This window comes from Actinia tenebrosa, unplaced genomic scaffold, assembly GCF_029948245.1.
Source record: "Actinia tenebrosa isolate PJP-AT-01 unplaced genomic scaffold, QUT_ActTen_1.0 PGA_scaffold4__44_contigs__length_22323623, whole genome shotgun sequence".
NCBI lineage: Eukaryota > Metazoa > Cnidaria > Anthozoa > Actiniaria > Actiniidae > Actinia > Actinia tenebrosa.
In genome coordinates, this window is record NW_028292581.1 from 2,597,667 (window position 1) to 2,619,183 (window position 21,517).

A 21,517-nucleotide genomic window follows, 5' to 3' on the forward strand; every position below is an offset into this window, starting at 1 on the left:
CTCTAGCGTCTCGGCGTTCATGCAATTTTTGTATTCCATTCCGTCATCATCATCATCATCATCATGATATGATAGTGATGATTATAATGGATATAATGCCAATTTTTCCCCCTCTTTATCAGGCAACATCAGCTCTCGATAGCAAGACAGAAAGGAACATCCAAGAGTCTCTCAACAACATGTGCATCAATCGTACCACCATCGTAGTGGCACACAGGTCTGAACTTTACTTTATTCTTGCACCTTTTTTCGTTAGTATTAGTACCATTTTAATTGCGAGCCAACCTAGTATGGTCCTGGTGTCAGCGTTTTTGAAAGAATTTCTGTAGAAATGTTCTAGTGTCAAATTCTCTGTGCGAGCAGCACTTCCTTTTCACACGACTATATCTAGTTTTCACAGTTACTGATGAGGAACTCGAGTAATTAGGCGAGCAGCTCTTCACGGAAATATCTAGTTTTTCACAGTCTCTGATGAGGAACTCGAGTTTCATTAGTGCAAGCAGCTCTTCACGGAAATATCTAGTTTGCACAGTTACTGATGAGCAACTCGAGTATCATTATACTCGAGTAAGATTCTTGAGTACCTTTCCTCTTCAGGTTCATCGAGACCTGGGATGGTCTCCATCCCCCAATTGCCTAAAAACTGCCTGTCCTCTTGACCTTTCAACAGCGTCCAGTTTTATCAGACATTTAAAGAGAGAAAGAATGCACACATGACAACCCCTCGTATTTTCTTGATTATCTGAGTGAATAATCGGGCTTATACTCTTGAAATCTAAAGAAGCAAAGAAAGAATGTGCAACGATGTGTGTGACCCCATCGAGAGATGAAGAAATTTTGATTTTTTTTCTTCTTTTCTATGATTAATGTTCCACTTGATAATATAATTACCTAATTCCACTACAGAAATCTCGCTAAACTAAAAGACGAAAGAAGAATTCACGCGCGAGGACACTGTGTGTGGTTTCTTCGAGAAAAATGAAGATTTTAAGATCGTTTTAGTTAATCTGATAATGTGATAGTTCTGAGTGATTGTTTCCGTTTAGGACGCGGATGTCTCATCAGACTGGGCGGGCTGTAAGCATCTTTTTGTGAATCCCAACATCTCATTGTTTACTATCAATCACGTGACTTTTTGGAGTTGACTGGGGGCAAACAAGCGGTTAGTCTCCCTCGCATCCGTTTTTAGTGTCGGTCGTCACGCAGCGTTGCGTGACCGACACTAAAAACGGATGCGAGGGAGACTAGCAAGCGGTTGACTGATTGGCAACTAGCGGATGTTAAGTCAAAACATATCAAAATAAGTCCTCAAACTATTTTATTTGACTATTTCTACGACATGAAACCAGAAAACAAGAGATCAAAACAACCTCCAAGATTCTACAAGCCATTAAAAAGAGCTATTACCGGAAGTGACGTCTATTGATAGCAACCTATTGCGCAAGATTCTTTATTCAGTTAAAAAGCGCATGTCTGATCAGATTGGTTGTTAACACTAGTGCAGTTTGGAGGCCTAAGACGTACTGAATTTTTGAAGGCTATTTTACTATCCTATCGTGAAAAATGCTTGGTTTTCTTGATTCCTTTCTCGGATTTTTAAAACAGAAATAATATAAGAATGCCATAACTTTCTGCGAATTTTTCTTCCCTCACGATGCAAAATCTTAATTTTCATGAGTTTTCTAATAAACTCAAATCAAAGAAACATTGCATAATGCACGCCTGGGAACTCTGTGTGTGGTGCCTTCGAGAGATGCAGAGATTTAAAAAGTTTGTTTAATCTGATAACGTATCATTTTTTTTCCTCTTTATCCCTTCAGGCTCTCAACTATTGTCAACGCAGATCAGATTCTGGTCTTAAACGAAGGAGAGATTGTCGAAAGAGGAAGGTCAGTCAGTAGTGCAGAAATAGCAAATAAATCAAGTCATTATCGACTCAGTCTTTGTCGGTAGGGGCTTACTACATATCAATCTTATTTTCCATTTAGCAACTTATCAATTAAATAAGCAGTAAAGGAAGCAAAGAATCTAGGGCTTGGTAAACCACAGTTTCTCCAACTAAAAACGCATTATTTCTGGGGAGACCGGGCAACTATCAACAAGGCTGGATAAAATGAACATTTATATATTATATGTAGTTGTATAAAACCATTGAGCTCGACAAAATGCAGCCTGGGAAACTAAGATATTCATGGCATCGTTTCCACGATTATCCAATTTCGACCCTGTCCTTCCAAGATATAAAACTCGGCAAAGCAGAAGCAGTATTGCCATATTAAAATCCCCACCCTTCCCCTCCCCCCACCCTCCTCCCCCTTTCCCCCTCCCCACTCCCTACTTAGCGATGTTTTTTTCTGACCCCCCCCCCCCAAGACCAGCCAATTCGCAACCCACCTTTCGGTCAAGTCTTATCAGGCTTATCTGACATTTTCAAATATTTGCTTTACCTTCTGCAAAATTCTGAAGTTTGAAGTCTTTGATCTCTCATCTTGATGACCAATAATATTTAAAATACTTCGCAATATTATTATCGATATGACAAATATTTGACTTAAACCTCCTTTCCTGATAAAACGAATATTTTAAAACGTCAAGCTAGCATATGATAAGGGCCTAGAGACCCCTTTTTAACTTGTCTTGGATGCAAGGCTAACAGGAACTAGAACGTTTTCACAGGAATAAACCATGTTTTTTTATTAAGGTCAAAACACTAGGAATGTCACTTTTTCTACCTTGCCATGAACATGTCTTATCTCAGCGTTCCTCAGCAATCAATTGCTGAAACATGAGGATATTCCTTATTCAAATTTTTTATCGTTTTATTGTTTTTGTAAGATGGTCTTTAAGGGTTGTGGCGTGATTCATCAAACTCCAAGAATGCTTTATCTATTTCGTATATAAAGTTTGTAATATTAATAAAGGATATAGGCTTTGCTCCACCACGTGATGGCAGCCATGACAGGAGGCAGGAAAAATCGTATCTGGTCTAATCTGATTTGTCATGAGAAGGAATTTATTTTCACAAGGGGAAAAGACTTTATTGGCGTGCCTCCTATCATGTGATGATGCAAACGAACGAACGAACGAAAACAAGGCATTTCTAGAAAATAACAGGAAATTAGTAAGATGATATAATTAACAAGCATTCTTCATTGCAGACACGAAGAACTGCTGGCTCTAGGTGGATACTACGCCAACATGTGGCAGCAGCAGTCGAGAAAAAATTTAAAAGACAAAGAAGATGCCGAGGCAGACGACGACGACGACGACGAAGGAGATGAAGATGACGATAATGCTTTAGATAGTGATGAGGAAAACAAGGATACTGGGAAAGAGAAAACATCTTAGAGCAGACTAGGTTGTTGCATGCTGATAAAGGTCCTTATATATGTAATGGTTAGACTAGCGTAAGGTAAGATTCAAGGTAAGAGCCAGTGTTACATACTTGTACTGAATTATCATGTTAGGCCACTGCGCCAAACCAAATCCTACTCTTCTTTCAAGAATGGAAAATTCTCCTGGCTTAAAGGTGTTTGAGGCCACTGCGCCAAACCTTCTCCTTCTCTGAGCTTTCTTCTTTCAAGAATGGAAAATTTTCCTAGCTTAAAGGTCTTTGAGGCCACTGCGCCGAACCTTCTCCTTCTCTGAGCTTTCGTCTTTCAACAATGGAAAATTTTCCTAGCATAAAGGTTTTTAAGGCCAATGCGCCAAACCTTCTCCTTCTCTGAGCTTTCTTCGTTTTGGCCCACATGGAGGAGACGGAATTTTGGTGCAAGGGTTCTGGAGCAATGTCTTCTTGTTTATTGTTATATGCTGGACCTAATGTTGGGACCGTTTTTCGTGATCTTTCATCAGTGTTGGGTCAGACATTGGTTAAATGGTGGGTCAAATGTTGGGTCCTTTGTCAGGGCCCTAAGAACTGAATGGCATGACATCCACAGACACACACACAACTTAAAGTTAAGTTAGAAGAGATAACAAGCTAAAACCTAGTGTGTAAAGTTAAGTTGCCAGCTTCATATGCTATATGATCAGCCAATTAATCTCTTTTGGGGTAATCTCTATTAAGCCACGCATTATTTTACTTTTCGTATTCCAAAAGACCTAAGTATAAGACCGAGTTCAATTCGAGCTGGGTTTGATTTGTGAGTTATGTGTGCCCTGACTTTCATCTTCCTAGAGTTTGTTTAAGGTGTCAATAAATTTTAGAAGGTGTGACAACCTTCACTATTTGGACTTGCCAAACAGATCCCCTCCCCTTCCCCCAGCCAGTTTTTGTCAGTTTGTTTTATTATTTTACTACAATTCATATGGATATCGTTCTTTCAAAGCTTGTTTTAAAATTTAAAAAAAATAATTCATGAGTATTTTAATTGTTAAATAAATAACAAGGAATAATAAAACCATAAAGCTAGTGTAAAACTTTAAAACTAACGTGAAGCATTGTTTGCTCATGCCTAATCGTCCTATTTATCTTATTATTATTATTATAAAATAAATAAATAAAAACTTATAAAAAATGCAATATATGTGGTACAGTAACTTAATAACAACTCAACAGAGCATAATTCTTGATTACCTTCTTAGCAAAGGGTTCCCCTTCTCTTTCCTTCCTTATAGAAGACTTCTGCAATAGGACATGGTACAGTATTCCAATAATATTCCCAACAGAGCATTGAATACTTGGTACCTTGTTTAGCAGAGAGTTTCCTTCCTTATAGAAGACTTCTGCATAGGACATGTTACAGTATTCCAATAATATTCCCAACAGAGCATAATACTTGATACCTTGTTTAGCAGAGAGTTTCCTTACTTAAAGAGAACTTCTGCATAGGATATTTTACGGTATCCCAATAATATTCCCAACAGAGCATAATACTTGATACCTTGTTTAGCATAGAGTTTCCTTCCTTAAAAAAGACTTCTGCATAGGACATGGTACGTTATCCTAATAATATTCCCAACAGAGCATAATACTTGATACCTTGTTTAGCAGAGAGTTTCCTTACTTATAGAAGACTTCTGCATAGGACATGGTACGGTATCCTAATAATATTCCCAACAGAGCATAATACTTGATACCTTGTTTAGCATAGAGTTTCCTTCCTTAAAGAAGACTTCTGCATAGGACATGGTACGTTATCCTAATAATATTCCCAACAGAGCATAATACTTGATACCTTGTTTAGCAGAGAGTTTCCTTACTTAAAGAAGACTTCTGCATAGGACATGGTACGGTATCCCAATAATATTCCCAACAGAGCATAATACTTGATACCTTGTTTAGCAGGAAGTTTCCTTACTTAAAGAAGACTTCTGCATAGGACATGGTACGTTATCCCAATAATATTCCCAACAGAGCATAATACTTGATACCCTGCTTAGCAGAGATTTTCCTTCCTTAAAGAAGACTTCTGCATAGGACATGGTACGGTATCCCAATAATATTCCCAACAGAGCATAATACTTGATACCCTGTTTAGCAGAGAGTTTCCTTACTTAAAGAAGACTTCTGCATAGGAAATGGTACGTTATCCTAATAATATTCCCAACAGAGCATAATACTTGATACCCTGTTTAGCAGAGATTTTCCTTCCTTAAAGAAGACTTCTGCATAGGACATGGTACGGTATCCCAATAATATTCCCAACAGAGCATAATACTTGATACCCTGTTTAGCAGAGAGTTTCCTTACTTAAAGAAGACTTCTGCATAGGAAATGGTACGTTATCCTAATAATATTCCCAACAGAGCATAATACTTGATACCCTGTTTAGCAGAGAGTTTTCTTCCTTATAGGTTTTTTTTAGGTGATTGACTCTCGAAAATCTCGTTAAGCTAGCTCTTTGGGCATGAACTTCTTCAGACCTGCTAACCTTATTTTCTGGACCCTTTTGTAAGCTATTTTGAATAACAGTTGCCTTGTGGATGGTAAGATTTGTATTCGGCAATATGTAATGTTACGGGGCTTAATCCTGCTAACTTTGATTCTTTCTCTGTTAAAAGCCTGAGCTTCTCAATTTTGCACTGTTGATATTTAATACAGCTGAATTTAACGGTTTTTAACTAAAATTGACACAAGGGCATTTCGTGCAGCCAGCAGTTAAAATGCATCCCACACATCTCATTAGTCTTGAAAGAAACTGTAGTCTGTCAGTCATTAACTCAGTAGGTCATTCAGTGGATAATTCAGTTAGTGAGTTACAAATTCGATCAGTAGGTCAGGTCAGTCTGTGTGTTAATAAGTCTGTCAGTCAGTCAGTATGTCATTCAGTAGGTCTAATTCATTAATTACTAAGTTATTTAGTCCGAGAGAAAGAGAAATCCAATAAGTGGGTCAGTAGTTCAGTCAGTCAGTCAGTCATGTTGTCAGTAAGTCAGAGTCAGTCTGTCATGCAGTCATGCAGTCAGTCAGTCAGTCATGCAGTCAGTCAGTCAGTCATGCAGTCAGTCAGTCATGCAGTCAGTCAGTCATGCAGTCAGTCAGTCAGTCAGAGTCAGTCTGTCATGCAGTCAGTCAGTCATGCAGTCAGTCAGTCATGCACTCAGTCAGTCATGCACTCAGTCAGTCATGCACTGAGTCAGTCAGAGTCAGTCTGTCATGCAGTCAGTCAGTTATGCAGTCAGTCAGTCATGCAGTCAGTCAGTCATGCAGTCAGTCAGTCATGCAGTCAGTCAGTCAGAGTCGGTCTGTCATGCAGTCAGTCAGTCATGCACTCAGTCAGTCAGAGTCAGTCTGTCATGCAGTCAGTCAGTTATGCAGTCAGTCAGTCATGCAGTCAGTCAGTCAGAGTCAGTCTGTCATGCAGTCAGTCAGTCATGCAGTCAGTAAGTCAGAGTCAGTCTGTCATGCAGTCAGTCAGTCATGCAGTCAGTCATGCAGTCAGTCAGTCAGAGTCAGTCTGTCATGCAGTCAGTCAGTCATGCACTCAGTCAGTCAGAGTCAGTCTGTCATGCAGTCAGTCAGTTATGCACTCAGTCAGTCATGCAGTCAGTCAGTCATGCACTCAATCACTTGTGAAGGCTGTAACCCGTAAAATAACCAACCTAAAAGATACCAAATTGCTGATTTTTACCCTTAAGAGATAGGACAAGCATACCCAATGCTTTTAGCCCGGAATCATCATCCCTCCCCCTCCCCTCCTCCCGCCGCCCTTCCAAACTATTTCACGTTAAAACCACTCTATATTGTAATAAATATAACTGACCTTTCTCCTAAGTCGTTATCCAGTGTCTAGGTGGTACAATTAAAAATTTTAGTCTCAGTCAACTATTAAGGAAGTTATGTAAGAGCTCTTCCGGATTATAGGATCATATAACGTTTCTGTATCTACTCAACGGTTTTGAAACTGATAGCTCGCGTTTCGGACTTACTTACAGACGGTTACGTAGGGCTTAAGATTAGACTAGAGTCTGATAGAGTGCATACCATATACCGTTAAAAACTTTTTCAGAAATTGCACACATTTGCACAAATTGGTCCGAATTAGTAAGTTCAGTAGACCTCAGTAGAACGCAGACTTGTAAAACTTTTGCACGTGTTTGCCACGTGATCATGTCAGTCTCACAAAAGGCCTATAACAAGTACAACAAGACTTTTGCCCGGGAGCATTGAGCAGAATTAGATTATAAACCTTTTTGATACGGTTCGCTGTTGTTTTTGTCAGCATGGAACTTCCCTCTAATTCATCTTGACGGGGACTGAGATTTTTGACAAAAAAAGGACTTTGAATAAAAATCGTTCTGACCCAGACTGAACCGCAGTAGTAGCAAAAATACTTAGCAGCAGTTTTTCCCAGTGGTATAGAGTGAACTAGTCAATAAACCCGTGCAATAGATATTAGACTAACGCACATTAGTAGACCCTAATTCCATGTTCCAAAAAATAATAAATTATTTTTAAAATATAAAATTATTTTTAAAGGTTGATGAGTCAATTTTAGTTTCATAATATGAATCCAACCTACAAAAACCTTTACGACTTAGCCGACTTGGTATTTTTTTGTTTCACGAGTTAAATGCCTTCACTCTAATAATCCTGTCCCAAAAGCTACTTATACACCGTTTTCAAACGAAGTACAAGGGTTTCCAAGGATTTTTCTTTGTATTTCCATAAGCTGTTGACCTCGCAGGACAGCATAGGGAATTGACTCAAGAGGTAACGGAACCGTGAATGATCAGTTGCATTGCTCATGGGTTGGTGTTAAAACGACGAAATACAAGACACAAGACCAAATCTTTTGTCAAAGTCAACCAAAAAGGTGGCCATGACGTCACATGCAACCCAAAAATAGAATTTTTTTCTAGTTGAAAACTCGTTTCAGCACTGAGCCACCTCGTCACCTATTTGAACTTTCTCGTTTTTGTTTCAACATGTTCCTGCATGGTAGAAACACGCATTTCTATTGTGATCTATCACTTCATGTTGTAGTTATAATCAAATCACTACATAGACCATCAAATGAGCTAAAACCCTATTTGTTAGCAATCTTCGACATACTAAGCCCACATTATTAGGCAATGAACTTCTGCGGATTGATGGCCGGATAAAAAATGCTTTCTGTCGTTTGTCAGTCATTTGAAAAAACTTCGTATTCGATAGTAATTGACATTCATTAGTTTCAAATGCTTCAAGCTGGAAGCCGAAAGCTCCTACGAAAAATCTTAAACAGAAAACGTCCACGCAGTCTAAAGATACATAAAGCTTAAAGACACTCTAGTGTTAAGACTTTTTGATCATGAAGAAAGTCAAATTAGGATTTATTTTGAACTGTTTAATGTGTTCTGTTGCCTGTAGCTGAAAAAACGAAAGAGTAGTAGTAAAGATGATCTTGAAATTCTCGACCTTCCTGCATGCGGTCAATGTCTAATTATCTAAACTAGCAGTTGAGTGAAGGGCTCTTAGTATGAGGAATGGTTTTGCTGATGTTCTCGTCACCCTTTAATGAGGCATTGTCCGTAGTTAGAGTCTAATGACAGTAGTTACGGCACGGAATCAAAGCACGAGTTTGAATCACTATGTTTTCGTTACAGGCCTCTATTACTACTTCTTCTAACTGTAGCTGTGGGATAAGTCAAACGAAATGGATATGTAGAATACTATATTTTAGAATTTCAGATTTTGCGCTGACACCATTCTTTATACTTCAGTGGCATGTCGTAGAATTAAGAGGGAATCAATTAGCGAGGACTAGACTGTGTTACGTAAAGAAGCTAAAAAATGAAACATGTTAAATTATAATATAGCTAATGTGTTTTAAAATGTGTTAAAAAGGGCAAGAAAAAATAGATACCTTGTAAATGCTACTTGCCTAAATAAAAGTATAATGCAGTATACTAAAAACTATATGTTTTAAATTCTTCGGCGTTTGGATCGAGTTTTGGATGATACAGCTCCTCACTAATGGAAGTAAAGCAATGAGAAAGTATAAAACGAAACTTTCATCTTTTGGATCAAATACTAATCAATATTAAGAATTATGAAGTAAAATTTCATTTTCTAGATGCAGAAACTTAAAACTCATGTAAAACAAAAAAAACAAACAAACAAACAAGGATAGCCGACTACATTTTTCCATTTTTCAGTGGAATAATGCAAATGTAATGCTGGCTTCGTTGGTTCGTTTCAACGAAAGTGTTTTCATTCGTCACCCTTACTATATGAACCATGCAACATACTGCCATGCTTTTTGCTATTTCATTCTCTTGAGGAATTAATGAAAACCACTTAGTTTAACAGGACAATTATTTGAAAACCAATTAAAACAAATAAGGTTCCTGTTAAACTGAACAGATTTTTACACTTCACAAGTCTGTTGGATAAAGTAGAAGAACTTTATTTGTACCCATTATAACATTATTTTCTAATTTGATACATTATTTATGTTAAACAGATTGAGGGGTACCAACTTCCAAAAATAACTAGAAAGCTAAAAATGCTTGGAAGTGAAAGTAGTATATAGTGTTCCAATTCAACATGTGATTTCACATAAAAGAAAGTTGGAATTTATCATTTTTTATGCTCTGCTCTTTTGCCTTAGTTTTGCTCTGGTTCCAGTTACATCGGTATCGTTCCAGGACAGGACTTTTACTTTCACTCGGTACATATAAATAGTTAAGAAGTCACTTTGCTAGTTTCTATGCCAGGATAAAAACTCAAAATTATTAGAAAACTCCGATAACAAAACTTTCAAGTTTTACTTTGATATTGATTTATGATTTTCATCGGTATCTTTCCAGGATAGGAATCTTGCTATCAAATGAGTAACTATAGTACTTAGCTGGTTTACAATATCAAAGTGAAATTCAAAATTGTTAAAAAACCCCGATAACAAAACTTTCAAGTTTTACTCTAATACTGATTCATTCTTATCTGTCTTCTGGTACAGGAATTTTGCTATTAGTCGTACACGCCTTGGGAGGTTTAAATTCAGAATCATTGGAAAAACTTAAATAACGAAAACCAAATTTACATATCTATAGCGTATTTCGCTAATATTTTTACTTCGTTTAGAGTTTTTCCAGAACATTTGTTATATGTTTTTCCCACTAGATAATCCCACTAGACCTCAACACCTTACGATTCATCTTATCATTAAGAGTTTTTATTTGACTTAAAGAAAACGTTTCCTGAAAATAGAAAGCCTTCGAATAGCCGTATATGGCTGTAAAGATTAGAAATCAAAATAAACAGTTTATAATTAGACTTGGCAAGCCAAAAATAGATTGCAATAAAAATGCATTTGGACAAGGGGGACAAATAATAAAGGGTAAAGGCTGGAAGGGATATCCCTTCGATCAAGAACATAAACTCGGCTCAGTCGAATAAGCCACTGAGCTTGGTAAAATCTACGAAAACCTTCCTAAGGTTCAAAAAATGTTAGTTTTTTGCATGGCATACAATATATTTTGTATATAAACACGAGGGAGTGAATAAAAAGCACGATTTGTGGTATTATCTTATTCTTCATGACCTCGACGCTCAAGTTTCTTGGTCTAAAGAGGGTAAATTGTCAAGATGCTTTCGCCACATAAGGATTATCGACAAATACCTAGTGCTAAAGTAAGCAATATGTCAATGAATCGTGTAAGTCCTTTTAGTGAGCTGTTATGGTTTGGTGTAGTACACGAGAAGATGTGATGCTTATAAAGAGATGGGGATGTTTGGATACACGTCACACTGATTTCCATAGCTACAAATCCAAAGTAATTGGCCAAAGTTTTGGGTTGTGTATAAACAACACAAAAATCCTTAGACGAAGAGGGTTAACGTTATCGTACTAAGTGTATGGCATAGTTGTTTGTTTAATCACAGCACAGCAAAGGTAATAAAACATTTGGAAAGGGTGTGTTTCAGAAAGTTGGGCAGCAAAACTAACACTTATGAAAGCATAATTAAACAAAATAAAGTGTTTTATTTTTCGCTTAGAAGAAAATGGCATGAATGACCTTCAGGTGATTCATAAATTAGGCGATTTCTTTTCTTTATATCATGAAAGGGCTTTATTGTTCTCCGAGAAATCAAAATATTCTTGACCTCGAAGCAACTGCTTTCTTGTTCAAAATTTCTGTTGAATTTAAAACTCGTTGGATTCCAACGAATAATAGGCCGAACACGTTATCAATACCTGACAAATTGAAATGGCTAATTAGTTGTAGACTAGGAGAGCTTTATGTGTCGAATAACTTGCCTCTTTTAAACGTATGCTATAAGTTCTATTTAAATAAATATGAGTTGGTATTTAATGCTCAATATTGACCTAACTAAGAAGGACGCTAAACTCTTAAACATTATAAATATTTAGGTAATATTAAATAGACGATTGAAACAATTTTTACAAAAAAACGTACTATTAGGAGCTGAGAGTGACCAAACAAAAATGCATCAAGTTCAATATTAGAACTTACAGTGGTCTTATAAGGAATTATCAATACCTAGTAATGAAGGAGCGTAGAATCCCCATCATGAAGGCTCTTGAAGTACCTTTAGGTTGACACGAACTCAAGACCTCCAGAAATCCTTTTGTCATGCCACCACACCTGCCCCAAATCGTACTTATCGCAAAGTCGATCAAATAGTTTCCATAGAGGTATACATGCCTCTTTCCCTCGCGCAAGTTCAACCTACCTTAACAAAACGACTCGTGCTCTACACAGGTCTGAATAAACTGAACTGATCAAATCAGGGCACACTCCTATTTCCACATTACTTTTTGGGGATTTCGTCGCAGCAGGCAAGACACATGTACGTGCATGAGTGTTGCAATACAATTGATCAATTTCTCAATATTATCTGATCCTACGATCCTCTGCAGACAAAGGCATGAGTGAAGATGCGCGGGTTAGCTGCTGAGTTTACTAGAGTCAATCTCTTTTCTAAAAGATTATACGTTACATAATTATTTAGGTCGTAATATTATTTGTGACAAACGTTTCATGAATTCAGACAACAGTTTGAGCGAAATACTTGTTATCATAGCTCTGATATAGCCGTTACATAACAGCTGCAAATGACTACTGCGGTTTTCCCTTTTGTCGCTCGTTCTTATTCTTTTTCTATTTTTATCTTAAAGGTACCTATTTTAAAGATGTATACATTCGTATAAATAAAAAGTTATTTTGGTCGTTCAACGGTGGTTTTCTCACAGCCACCATGGGATTTCCTTGACGGGGTATTCATTTGCTCGCTCACCGAGTTTTCGAACTGAGAGAAAATTAAAGATTTTTTTCGTTTTCTACTTAGTCATATTCTTCGACAGCATTGGTGTTGGTTTTTTCCTTCTCTTTTTCGGACAGATACATTCATTAATCTCGAAGATTTCCTGAGGAAGAGGATAGTTTGAGATGCCTTGACCTTTGGCGGTTACTTTGGGCACCATGATTTAAGAACGTGGAATATAATCCTAATGCCCTTCCAACCAAATGACCACATTGTCTGGAAGAAATCCACTATAGTGGTCGGCCAGGAATTCAATAGTCATCTGTCAATATTTTAAAATCATTCCCTGGAAACTTGCCCTGAGGGTTGTTCGAATGGTATCGATTAACGACATGAGCCCTCAAAAGCTATCAAGTTATTCTGACCTTGACTGCTAATGCAGAGATTCATTCACGTTTGCTGGTGTTGTAATAGAGTTGTTTAGATTTCGTAAGCTAGTTTCTCATAGGCGAGGACAACCGGGTCACATTTGGAGATTTTCGAAGTACTTTTCAAGTAACGATTTCACTTCCTGTTCCAATTGAGCTGTAATTGATACACGTTAAACGGGATTTATTAGATGATATGACTACCCTAAACGAGCCAAGTACCTGCAAAACGGCATCTCATAATTGACATCACACTAATGGTATCTCAAAATACTTTTTAAACCACATCCCACGCAAAATTCCCCGAAGAAAATCTTCTTGCGTGTCAAAGCAAACAGAAAAATCAGGCGTAAATGCCTCGCATAAACAGCGGGGAATATTGAGCTTTTGTAAACAAATTTGAGTTAATCTGCTCGTTAAGTAAACTAGAGTAAACTCTGTTAAAAGCAAACATAAACATGAAACTCTCATACCTTGACGAGAGTTGCACATTTGGAATCCTGGAGCCAAAAGGTGAATATTCCTTCGAATATTCCTAAGCAAATTCTCATTAGATCAAGCCCCATGATGTACATAGTTAGTGTATATAGTACAATAGTTATAGAGTTCAGTGGCGGCTGTTAAAAGATGACTTAAATGATTGTCTCCTAATTATAACGATTATCAAAGCATATTTGATAAACTCTCCCAGGAAACCCATCTATGTAGGCTATGAGGACTTTTTACTCTGACAGAGCACTTTTTACTTCTTGCCATTGACAGATGCTAGTGTTTCATGCCAAGTGTGCCTTGGCTTGCGTCTCTTAGATTGCTAAGCGTGTGACGAATAAACTTCACACTCGTATAATCTCTTGGCTGATTTTTAAGGTGTTGCACTATGATTCGCTTAAGGATGAATAGATGAATTAAATGTTTGTCATTCCTTAAATTTCATTGTGGTTTGACGCAGGTCAAGACACTGATCTAAGTATGTTTTACAGTTAAACAAAAAGATCTCTCCTCGTGCATCCATGCAATTTAATCTAGCAAATATCCCAGCCTCTTACATTATGATTTTCCCTGTACGATTTTATTTTCTAGATAAGAGCTAGTCAGCTTATTATCAGCGAGGATAATTTTTTCAAGCACTTTACGATGGAGATTGATCAAAAGTTCAGCCCTATAAGATTCGTTCTTCGATTGTCACTAAGCGATGAAATGCTTTGAAAGCTTCCAAACCTACTGTTTTCGCAGATTACACGAGTTGATGAAATAATATGCTACTATCGAGGAGAATTCTAGAACGTGGGTCAAAACAAAAAAAATGTGGATGTCAGTCAATCTTGATCGAAAAAAACCAGCTTCAAAAATATCCTTCAATAATTATTCAACTTGGACGTAATATTTTCCCATTACAAACCACATACCATTTATTGACAATAAGATATTTTATTCGAGTTGCATCCAACCATCTTTTTCTATGCAACAATTAAACAAAGGAATGATACACTAGGGAATGATACGTGGTTTGAAATGGGAAAACATTACGCCCAAGCTAAAGAGGTCCATAGATGTAATTCTATAATTCCCCTTCAATTAGGGCAATCTTAAACAATAGGCATAGGCCAAACAGATTCAATTTCACTCTTTTAAACCAAGTCGGGTACATTATACTTGTTGCGTCAAAAATATCCCAAAGGGACCACAGTACAGGCGATAACACAACAGCCAGAACGAGAGACCATCCGACACGGCAGCTGATAGCTCCGTAAAAGGAAGACCATGAAGCATTTTCACTTGCTTGTATTCTGCATCACCGCAATAGCAGTTCGGAACTCGTCAAGCAAATGCTCAAAATGTCCACACAATATGCAACAAATAAAAGAAGCAAGGCTCAAAGTCATCCAGAAAGAAATACTCGATAAATTAGGTCTACCTCATCCACCTAATATCACTAGTCAAAATATCTTGAAGTTACAGCCGGTTAAGGAGCTGATAGAGTCGGAAAAACTCAACATGGATGCAAACCCCGAAGAGTTTCATGAAGACAACTATCACGCCAAGACTCACAAAATCATTTTGTTTCCAGAAACAGGTAAATATATCTCTGATAAACTTAGAATATTAATTCTCGCTACGACTCGTGATTTCCGCAAGACGTTTCAGTATTACTGCTGAAACAATAATATAATCTTAAGATCTCTCGGCGAAATACAGACTTGGCAGGAAAAATTTCGTGAGTCGAAATTCGTAACCGTTCATCTATGATATCGTTAGTGCTCATCAAGGAAACTATATACCTTTAATAGTGTCTTGATATTTAAAGCATAAACTACTTAAATTTCCATCTCGAGTACGTGGGACTAACGTACATTAAGCAGTCGGCAACTGAGGCAACAGCCTCTTCGGCGTTAAAGGATTTCAAGTATAGGATGTGTGTAATTAATTATAGGATCTGTGCTTATTGACTGATATACTCTCAGTAAATATTCTTTAAATGTCTATAACGAGCGACGACATACGAAGATTACCGAGTGCTTGATTGATGCTAATAAAATATCTCAAAATTGACATTTGGATTTTCTTCTTCAGCTCCTAAGCTTATTGCAGATCAAGTAGAAAAGTGTTGCTATTTTACCTTCACTGGTAAGGCGCATGGACATGGGCTTCGAGTGCACAAGGCCTCGCTTCAGGTTTACGTCAAAAGAGAACCCAACACCGGCAAAACAAACGCCACTCGCGACCTCAAAACATCTATAAATGTGTTCCAAAGAGGTTTTCCTGTAATCGATGGAGCTCCGCAGAAAATACTGGTTGCATCCAAAACAATAAACACTAACAAGAATGAAGCGTGGTACATTTTTAATATACGATCCTTAGTCAAGTCTTGGAGGAAAAAACCTAAAATGAATTTAGGAATTGATCTGGAAATCGAAGGTGATGACTCCTACCGTTTGGTTCACGGCAACAGCATAGCGTACCAGCCGTTTCTGGAGGTGCACACCAAGAATAGGAAGAGAAGAAGGCTCAAACGAAGGGCCGGGTTGGAATGTGGGTTCGGGCGGATGGAAAAACGTTGCTGTCGACAGTCACTCATGGTGGATTTTGTAACTTTGGGATGGGATTGGATCATTGCTCCTAAGCGGTTTACCGCCTATTACTGCACCGGAGAGTGTGAAGATATGGTCCTACCAATGCACGCGCATGCTCACTTGATGGCTACAGTCCGAGGCAACAACCGCAGCGATTTTTGTTGCACACCTAGCAAAATGTCCGCCATTTCCATGCTCTATTTTGATTTGAAAAATAGAATTGTGCTGGAAGAAGTACCCGCCATGATCGCAGATACCTGTGGATGCTTGTAGCAACTTCAAAATAAGCTGTATTACTCCCTCGTTATCTGTTTCTAGAACGTCTTATTTTTCTCACTTAATGGTTTAATGTCACTAGTACGATTTTGTGGGAGCCTATGATTAGATTGGCGAGATTATCTCGTCATCTGTTTCTAGAAGGACTTTTTTTCTAGACATTTTTGTAGTTCTCCTTTTAAACATTGACCGTCCAAAGATGTCTGTCTGTCAGGATTAAATTGTGTAACAAATGCAGTCTTTTTGGTAAAATGGAAAAAAATCGTTCCTTGGCCCAAAAAGAGGCAGGCTTTAGAAGTTGTGACAAAAGGTCTAACTAGCCCAACAGCAAACACTATTTAGACAAGTTGATGTAAAATAATTGAAACGTAAGTTCAAAGATAGAAAAGTTTTGTTAGAAGTAGTATAGGCACTCACAGAGTGGCTATTATTTATTGAGAGTTATCAAGTGTAGATGCACTTTAAAATTGAAGGAGAAATAAAGAAATGCGTGTGTGACGAGAATCAAGAAGTTGACCTCATTTATAAACTCAGATCCGGGATGAAACGAATTTCCCATCTTGTAACCCTGATAAAACAAAACCAACATGCTTGGGAAAATCTTTGAGTTTCATTCTACGAACTTCTGAATTTTTTCTCCTAGTTGAAATATAGCAGAAGAGACATTTGGAGTTAAAATTGATAGTGTTTCTGGTTTTATTGTTCCCAGGTGCTCAATCTCAATAAAGAAAGCTCGTCTAAATAGCTGTCATCAAATGTCGCCAGTAAAATTTAGACAAGACAGTAATTGTCTGACGACGTATATATAAAATGGTACCATTTAAAAGCCTAGAACTTTTTAAAGACATAAAACAGTGAATCTATATGGGACGTTTGAAAGGCATTGGAAGTTTCTCTGTTATAAGATCTTAAACAATGAAGCACCGATAAGCTCCAGAAGGTCGTCACTTTTTTTTTCAGGGGTTGTATTTTTGTGCATTCCATTGGAACTGATAATGTCCAAGCATAGATTAATCAATTGTATTAATTCTAGTTTTGAGCATTTGGAGACCTACTATTGGTATTATCTTGAGTCACACCTATATGGTGTGCCAGATAATCTTTTCCCCTTTTCATTCTTGCATTCTTTTTACGCCTGCGAAACATCTGTTCGCGCGGTCATGTTGAAATAATGAGTGTGTAGTCATACCCGATCGTTTTTCAAGGGGATTTTATGCGCAACAAAAAATTGTCGCATAGCAACGATCCTCAGATTTATTCGCTGTCTGGTAACTTCAAAAACTCCACGAAGGATTGTATCTAGTATAAGATCAAAAACGTTATTTCTTTTTCAGTTCAACAATGGCAGGCAATTGATCAACGAATCTCAGAACAAGATATGCTTCGAAAACGTCCCTAACGTTTGGCATTGAACAATAAAACCATTTATATATTTTTCGATAATGGCAGCTATTGCCCAAAAAGTCAGAATAGGGTTAGGTATCCAGCTTTGCACTAGTTTTCCTTAAAACAAAACGTTTTTACTCGTTGATGGACAAAAATTCCATCATTTTCGACTTTTGAACTCGTCATCTGCAATCAAACTGCAGAGCCATGATTGACTTCTAGAAAAAAGATAACGATCTCAAAAGGTAGTCAAGGGCAAAAGGAATTAATAGGCATTTAGTCAATGGCCAAGATGGATCTTATATAGACAAGATAGAGTAACAGCCTGCTTAAACATCTGACATGCAGTCAATCAAAAACGTTCTTTTTTTCTGGTTCATTTTTTTCCTGTGACAATATGATGCGACACTGTAAGGTGCCTGCATGTCTATAATCTGCAGTAACCTTGCTTTCCTAATCGGTGGACAATTCTTATTTTTCAATCTATAAATATAGATAAAAGGGATAAAGAATTCTTGTCATTCCAAGTCAGCATTGTCGACCCTGTTATAGATATTTATTATAACTCTTTTAACCCAGAGTTCGATTAAATACAAAAACTCTGCGCTCTTCTATTTCCAGTGACACGAACAATACCAATGGAATGTTACCGGGTGCTGGATGAAAAGCAAAGCAATGTAATTCATTAAAACATTTCACAAAAGTTTATTCACCACTACAGAGTCTCTTTGATCTTAGTAATTTGAGTATTCGATCTAAAACACATTGAGCATTTTAGAGTATGTTTTATGAAATAAAATATTAATATTTTCTATTGCAGTTGTACCAAACTCTCATTCTTTTTTTACAGTTGTCCAAAACTCTTTTAGAAACCAGGGTATTTTTTTCCCGTATATAAAAGCCGTTTTCCAGGAGATCACTCATTGCATCCCTCGCTGGCAGTTACCCTGAAAATCACTCACTATCATCTCTGGCTGGTACCGTACCTGGTACCTTGGCACTTGGTCTTAAGAATACTCACTGTCATCTCTGGCTGGTACCTTGGCAGTAAGTCTTAAGAACACTTGCTGTCATCTCTGGCTGGTACTGCGCCTGGTACCTTGGCAGTTGGTCTTAACAACACTCACTGTCATCTCTGGCTGGTACCACGCCTGGTACCTTGGCACTTGGTCTTAAGAATACTCACTGTCATCTCTGGCTGGTACCTTGGCAGCAAGTCTTAAGAACACTTGCTGTCATCTCTGGCTGGTACTGCGCCTGGTACCTTGGCAGTTGGTCTTAACAACACTCACTGTCATCTCTGGCTGGTACCGCGCCTGGTACCTTGGCACTTGGTCTTAAGAATACTCACTGTCATCTCCGGCTGGTACCTTGGCAGTAAGTCTTAAGAACACTGACTATCATCTCTGGCTGGTACCGCGCCTGGTACCTTGGCACTTGGTCTTAAGAACACTGACTAACATCTCTGGCTGGTACCGCGCCTGGTACCTTGGCACTTGGTCTTAAGAACACTCACTGTCATCTCTGGCTGGTACCGCGCGTGGTACCTTGGCACTTGGTCTTAAGAACACTGACTATCATCTCTGGCTGGTACCGCGCCTGGTACCTTGGCACTTGGTCTTAAGAACACTGACTATCATCTCTGGCTGGTACCACGCCTGGTACCTTGGCACTTGGTCTTAAGAACACTCACTATCATCTTTGGCTGGTACCACGCCTGGTACCTTGGCAGTTGGTGTTAACAACACTCACTGTCATCTCTGGCTGGTACCACGCCTGGTACCTTGGCACTTGGTCTTAAGAACACTCACTATCATCTTTGGCTGGTACCACGCCTGGTACCTTGGCAGTTGGTGTTTAACAACACTCACTGTCATCTCTGGCTGGTACCGCGCCTGGTACCTTGGCACTTGGTCTTAAGAATACTCACTGTCATCTCTGGCTGGTACCGCGCCTGGTACCTTGGCACTTGGTCTTAAGAACACTGACTATCATCTCTGGCTGGTACCGCGCCTGGTACATTGGCAGTTGGTCTTAAGAACACTGACCATCATCTCTGGCTGGTACCACGCCTGGTACCTTGGCACTTGGTCGTAAGAACACTCACTGTCATATCTGGCTGGTATCGCGCCTGGTACCTTGGCAGTTAGTCGTAAGAACACTGACTATCATCTCTGGCTGGTACCACGCCTGGTACCTCGGCAGTTGTCTTAAAAACACTCATCATTGTCATCTCTGGCTTGTACCACGCCTAATACCTTGGCAGTTGGTCTGAATATCTCTCACTGTCATCTCTAGCTGGTAATCCTCCTGGTAAATGGTCAGTTGGACTGAAGATCAGTTTCTGTCATCTCTGGCTAGTACCACATCTGGTAACTGGTCAGTTGAACTGGAGATCACTCGCTGTCATCTCTGGCTGGTACCGCACCTGGTAACTGGTCAGTTGGACTGATACCTTCAGGCGCTAATCCATACCCGTTTCAACCAGAAAGGTGTGAACAATTTTTGTATTTGTAAGATTGGAATTTTGAGCATATTCACTGAAACCATCCCACGCAACTTCCTGCATGCCACGAGTATGCGTGGGAAGGATTAGTCTTTTGGGAAAACTGAGCGTAATACAGGAAATCATAAAAATAAGGGGAAAACGATTGCCAGAAGAGTCATGATCTTTCCAAAAGAGAAAAATACCAGGAAAGTTAACCTGTCGAGTGACAACCACGTCACAAAAATGTATTTAAAACCTCATTTTGTTACAAAGTCAATAGATGTTTTAGAGGCTGAATAGCAGAATAGGCAGTCTATGATCAAAGCCGGACACAAGTAAAATAGGTCAATTAACCTGTAGTCCGGCTAAGATTACTGAAAACCTATCCTAATTCAAGGAAGACGTTACAGGATCAGTCATTTTTACTGGCAGGGGCGTGTTCAGCAGTATTTGCTTAATACTGTCCTGTTCATGGTAAGAGTCTTAGATCTTTACTTTTCCGGTTCATATGCTCTGTGTGTTTTGTTTGTAACATATTGATACGTACCACCTTTGGTTTAGTCGAAAACCAAATCAGCTTAAGGTGGTTTCACTGGGTTTTATCCGCGCGATACCATGCTCATACAGCACATTGGAATTTACGCGAATGTGATAAAAGAGGACAATATCGATGAAAAATCAAATAAACAAGGGGTAAAGAGAATCGCCGTTCAGTTCTCGAGGCGGATTAAAGTTTGAAAGCTTTAAAATGATTCTATGAAAATGAAATTTTGACATCTTGTTGCCTTTATATTGCAGTCAATGTTGACTAAATTTTAAAAAAATTCATCGAGTAGATTTGAATTTACGAGCATGTTAATTAACATAACACAATAGTCCAAAAATACGGCTCATAGCCAAGTTAAGTCGACCTAATATTTTGAAATATCAAATGGTACGATTTCAATACAATTTTTACCCATTATTCCAAAGTGATTTACCAACTTCTTTAGATAAAATTAGGAACTCAAAACTGAGAAAATAAACTACTTTTTCTACAAAGTTACTAATATGTTTTGTTTTTGCAAATTTGTTTTTGCAAATTTTTCATACTTTAAAACTTCAATATGAAATTTCTCGAAAATGCTCGTATAGATTTTCTTCAAATTTTCTGTACCTTGAGCAAATTACTTATCCTCCAATATCTCAAAAGCAATTTAAAAACCTAGGT

General features: G+C 38.1%; 2 protein-coding genes and 1 long non-coding RNA gene across 5 annotated transcripts in view; 2 read left to right on the forward strand and 1 right to left on the reverse strand.

Annotated features, from left to right (window-relative positions):
• Positions 1 to 4,525, forward strand: part of LOC116303158 (ATP-binding cassette sub-family B member 6) — a 25,657-nt gene extending 21,132 nt beyond the window's left edge. For both annotated transcript variants that reach the window (XM_089036920.1, XM_089036919.1), the window contains exons 19-21: positions 123 to 217; positions 1,821 to 1,889; positions 3,159 to 4,525. In XM_089036920.1, the coding sequence (XP_088893046.1) occupies positions 123 to 217; positions 1,821 to 1,889; positions 3,159 to 3,348 (354 nt within the window). In that variant the 3' untranslated portion in view covers positions 3,349 to 4,525. The remainder of the gene's footprint in view (positions 1 to 122; positions 218 to 1,820; positions 1,890 to 3,158) is intronic.
• Positions 1 to 12,239, reverse strand: part of LOC116294088 (uncharacterized) — a 15,772-nt gene extending 3,533 nt beyond the window's left edge. For both annotated transcript variants that reach the window (XR_004196888.2, XR_004196887.2), the window contains exon 1: positions 11,935 to 12,239. This is a non-coding gene — a long non-coding RNA (uncharacterized LOC116294088). The remainder of the gene's footprint in view (positions 1 to 11,934) is intronic.
• A 2,468-nt stretch (positions 12,240 to 14,707) lies between these two features.
• On the forward strand, positions 14,708 to 16,937 carry LOC116294086 (growth/differentiation factor 8). Its single transcript, XM_031701618.2, has 2 exons — positions 14,708 to 15,160; positions 15,658 to 16,937. Exons 1-2 carry the CDS (start codon positions 14,848 to 14,850, stop codon positions 16,428 to 16,430), a joined length of 1,086 nt encoding a protein of 361 aa, XP_031557478.1. The 5' UTR covers positions 14,708 to 14,847; the 3' UTR covers positions 16,431 to 16,937.
• Positions 16,938 to 21,517: the final 4,580 nt, after the last annotated feature.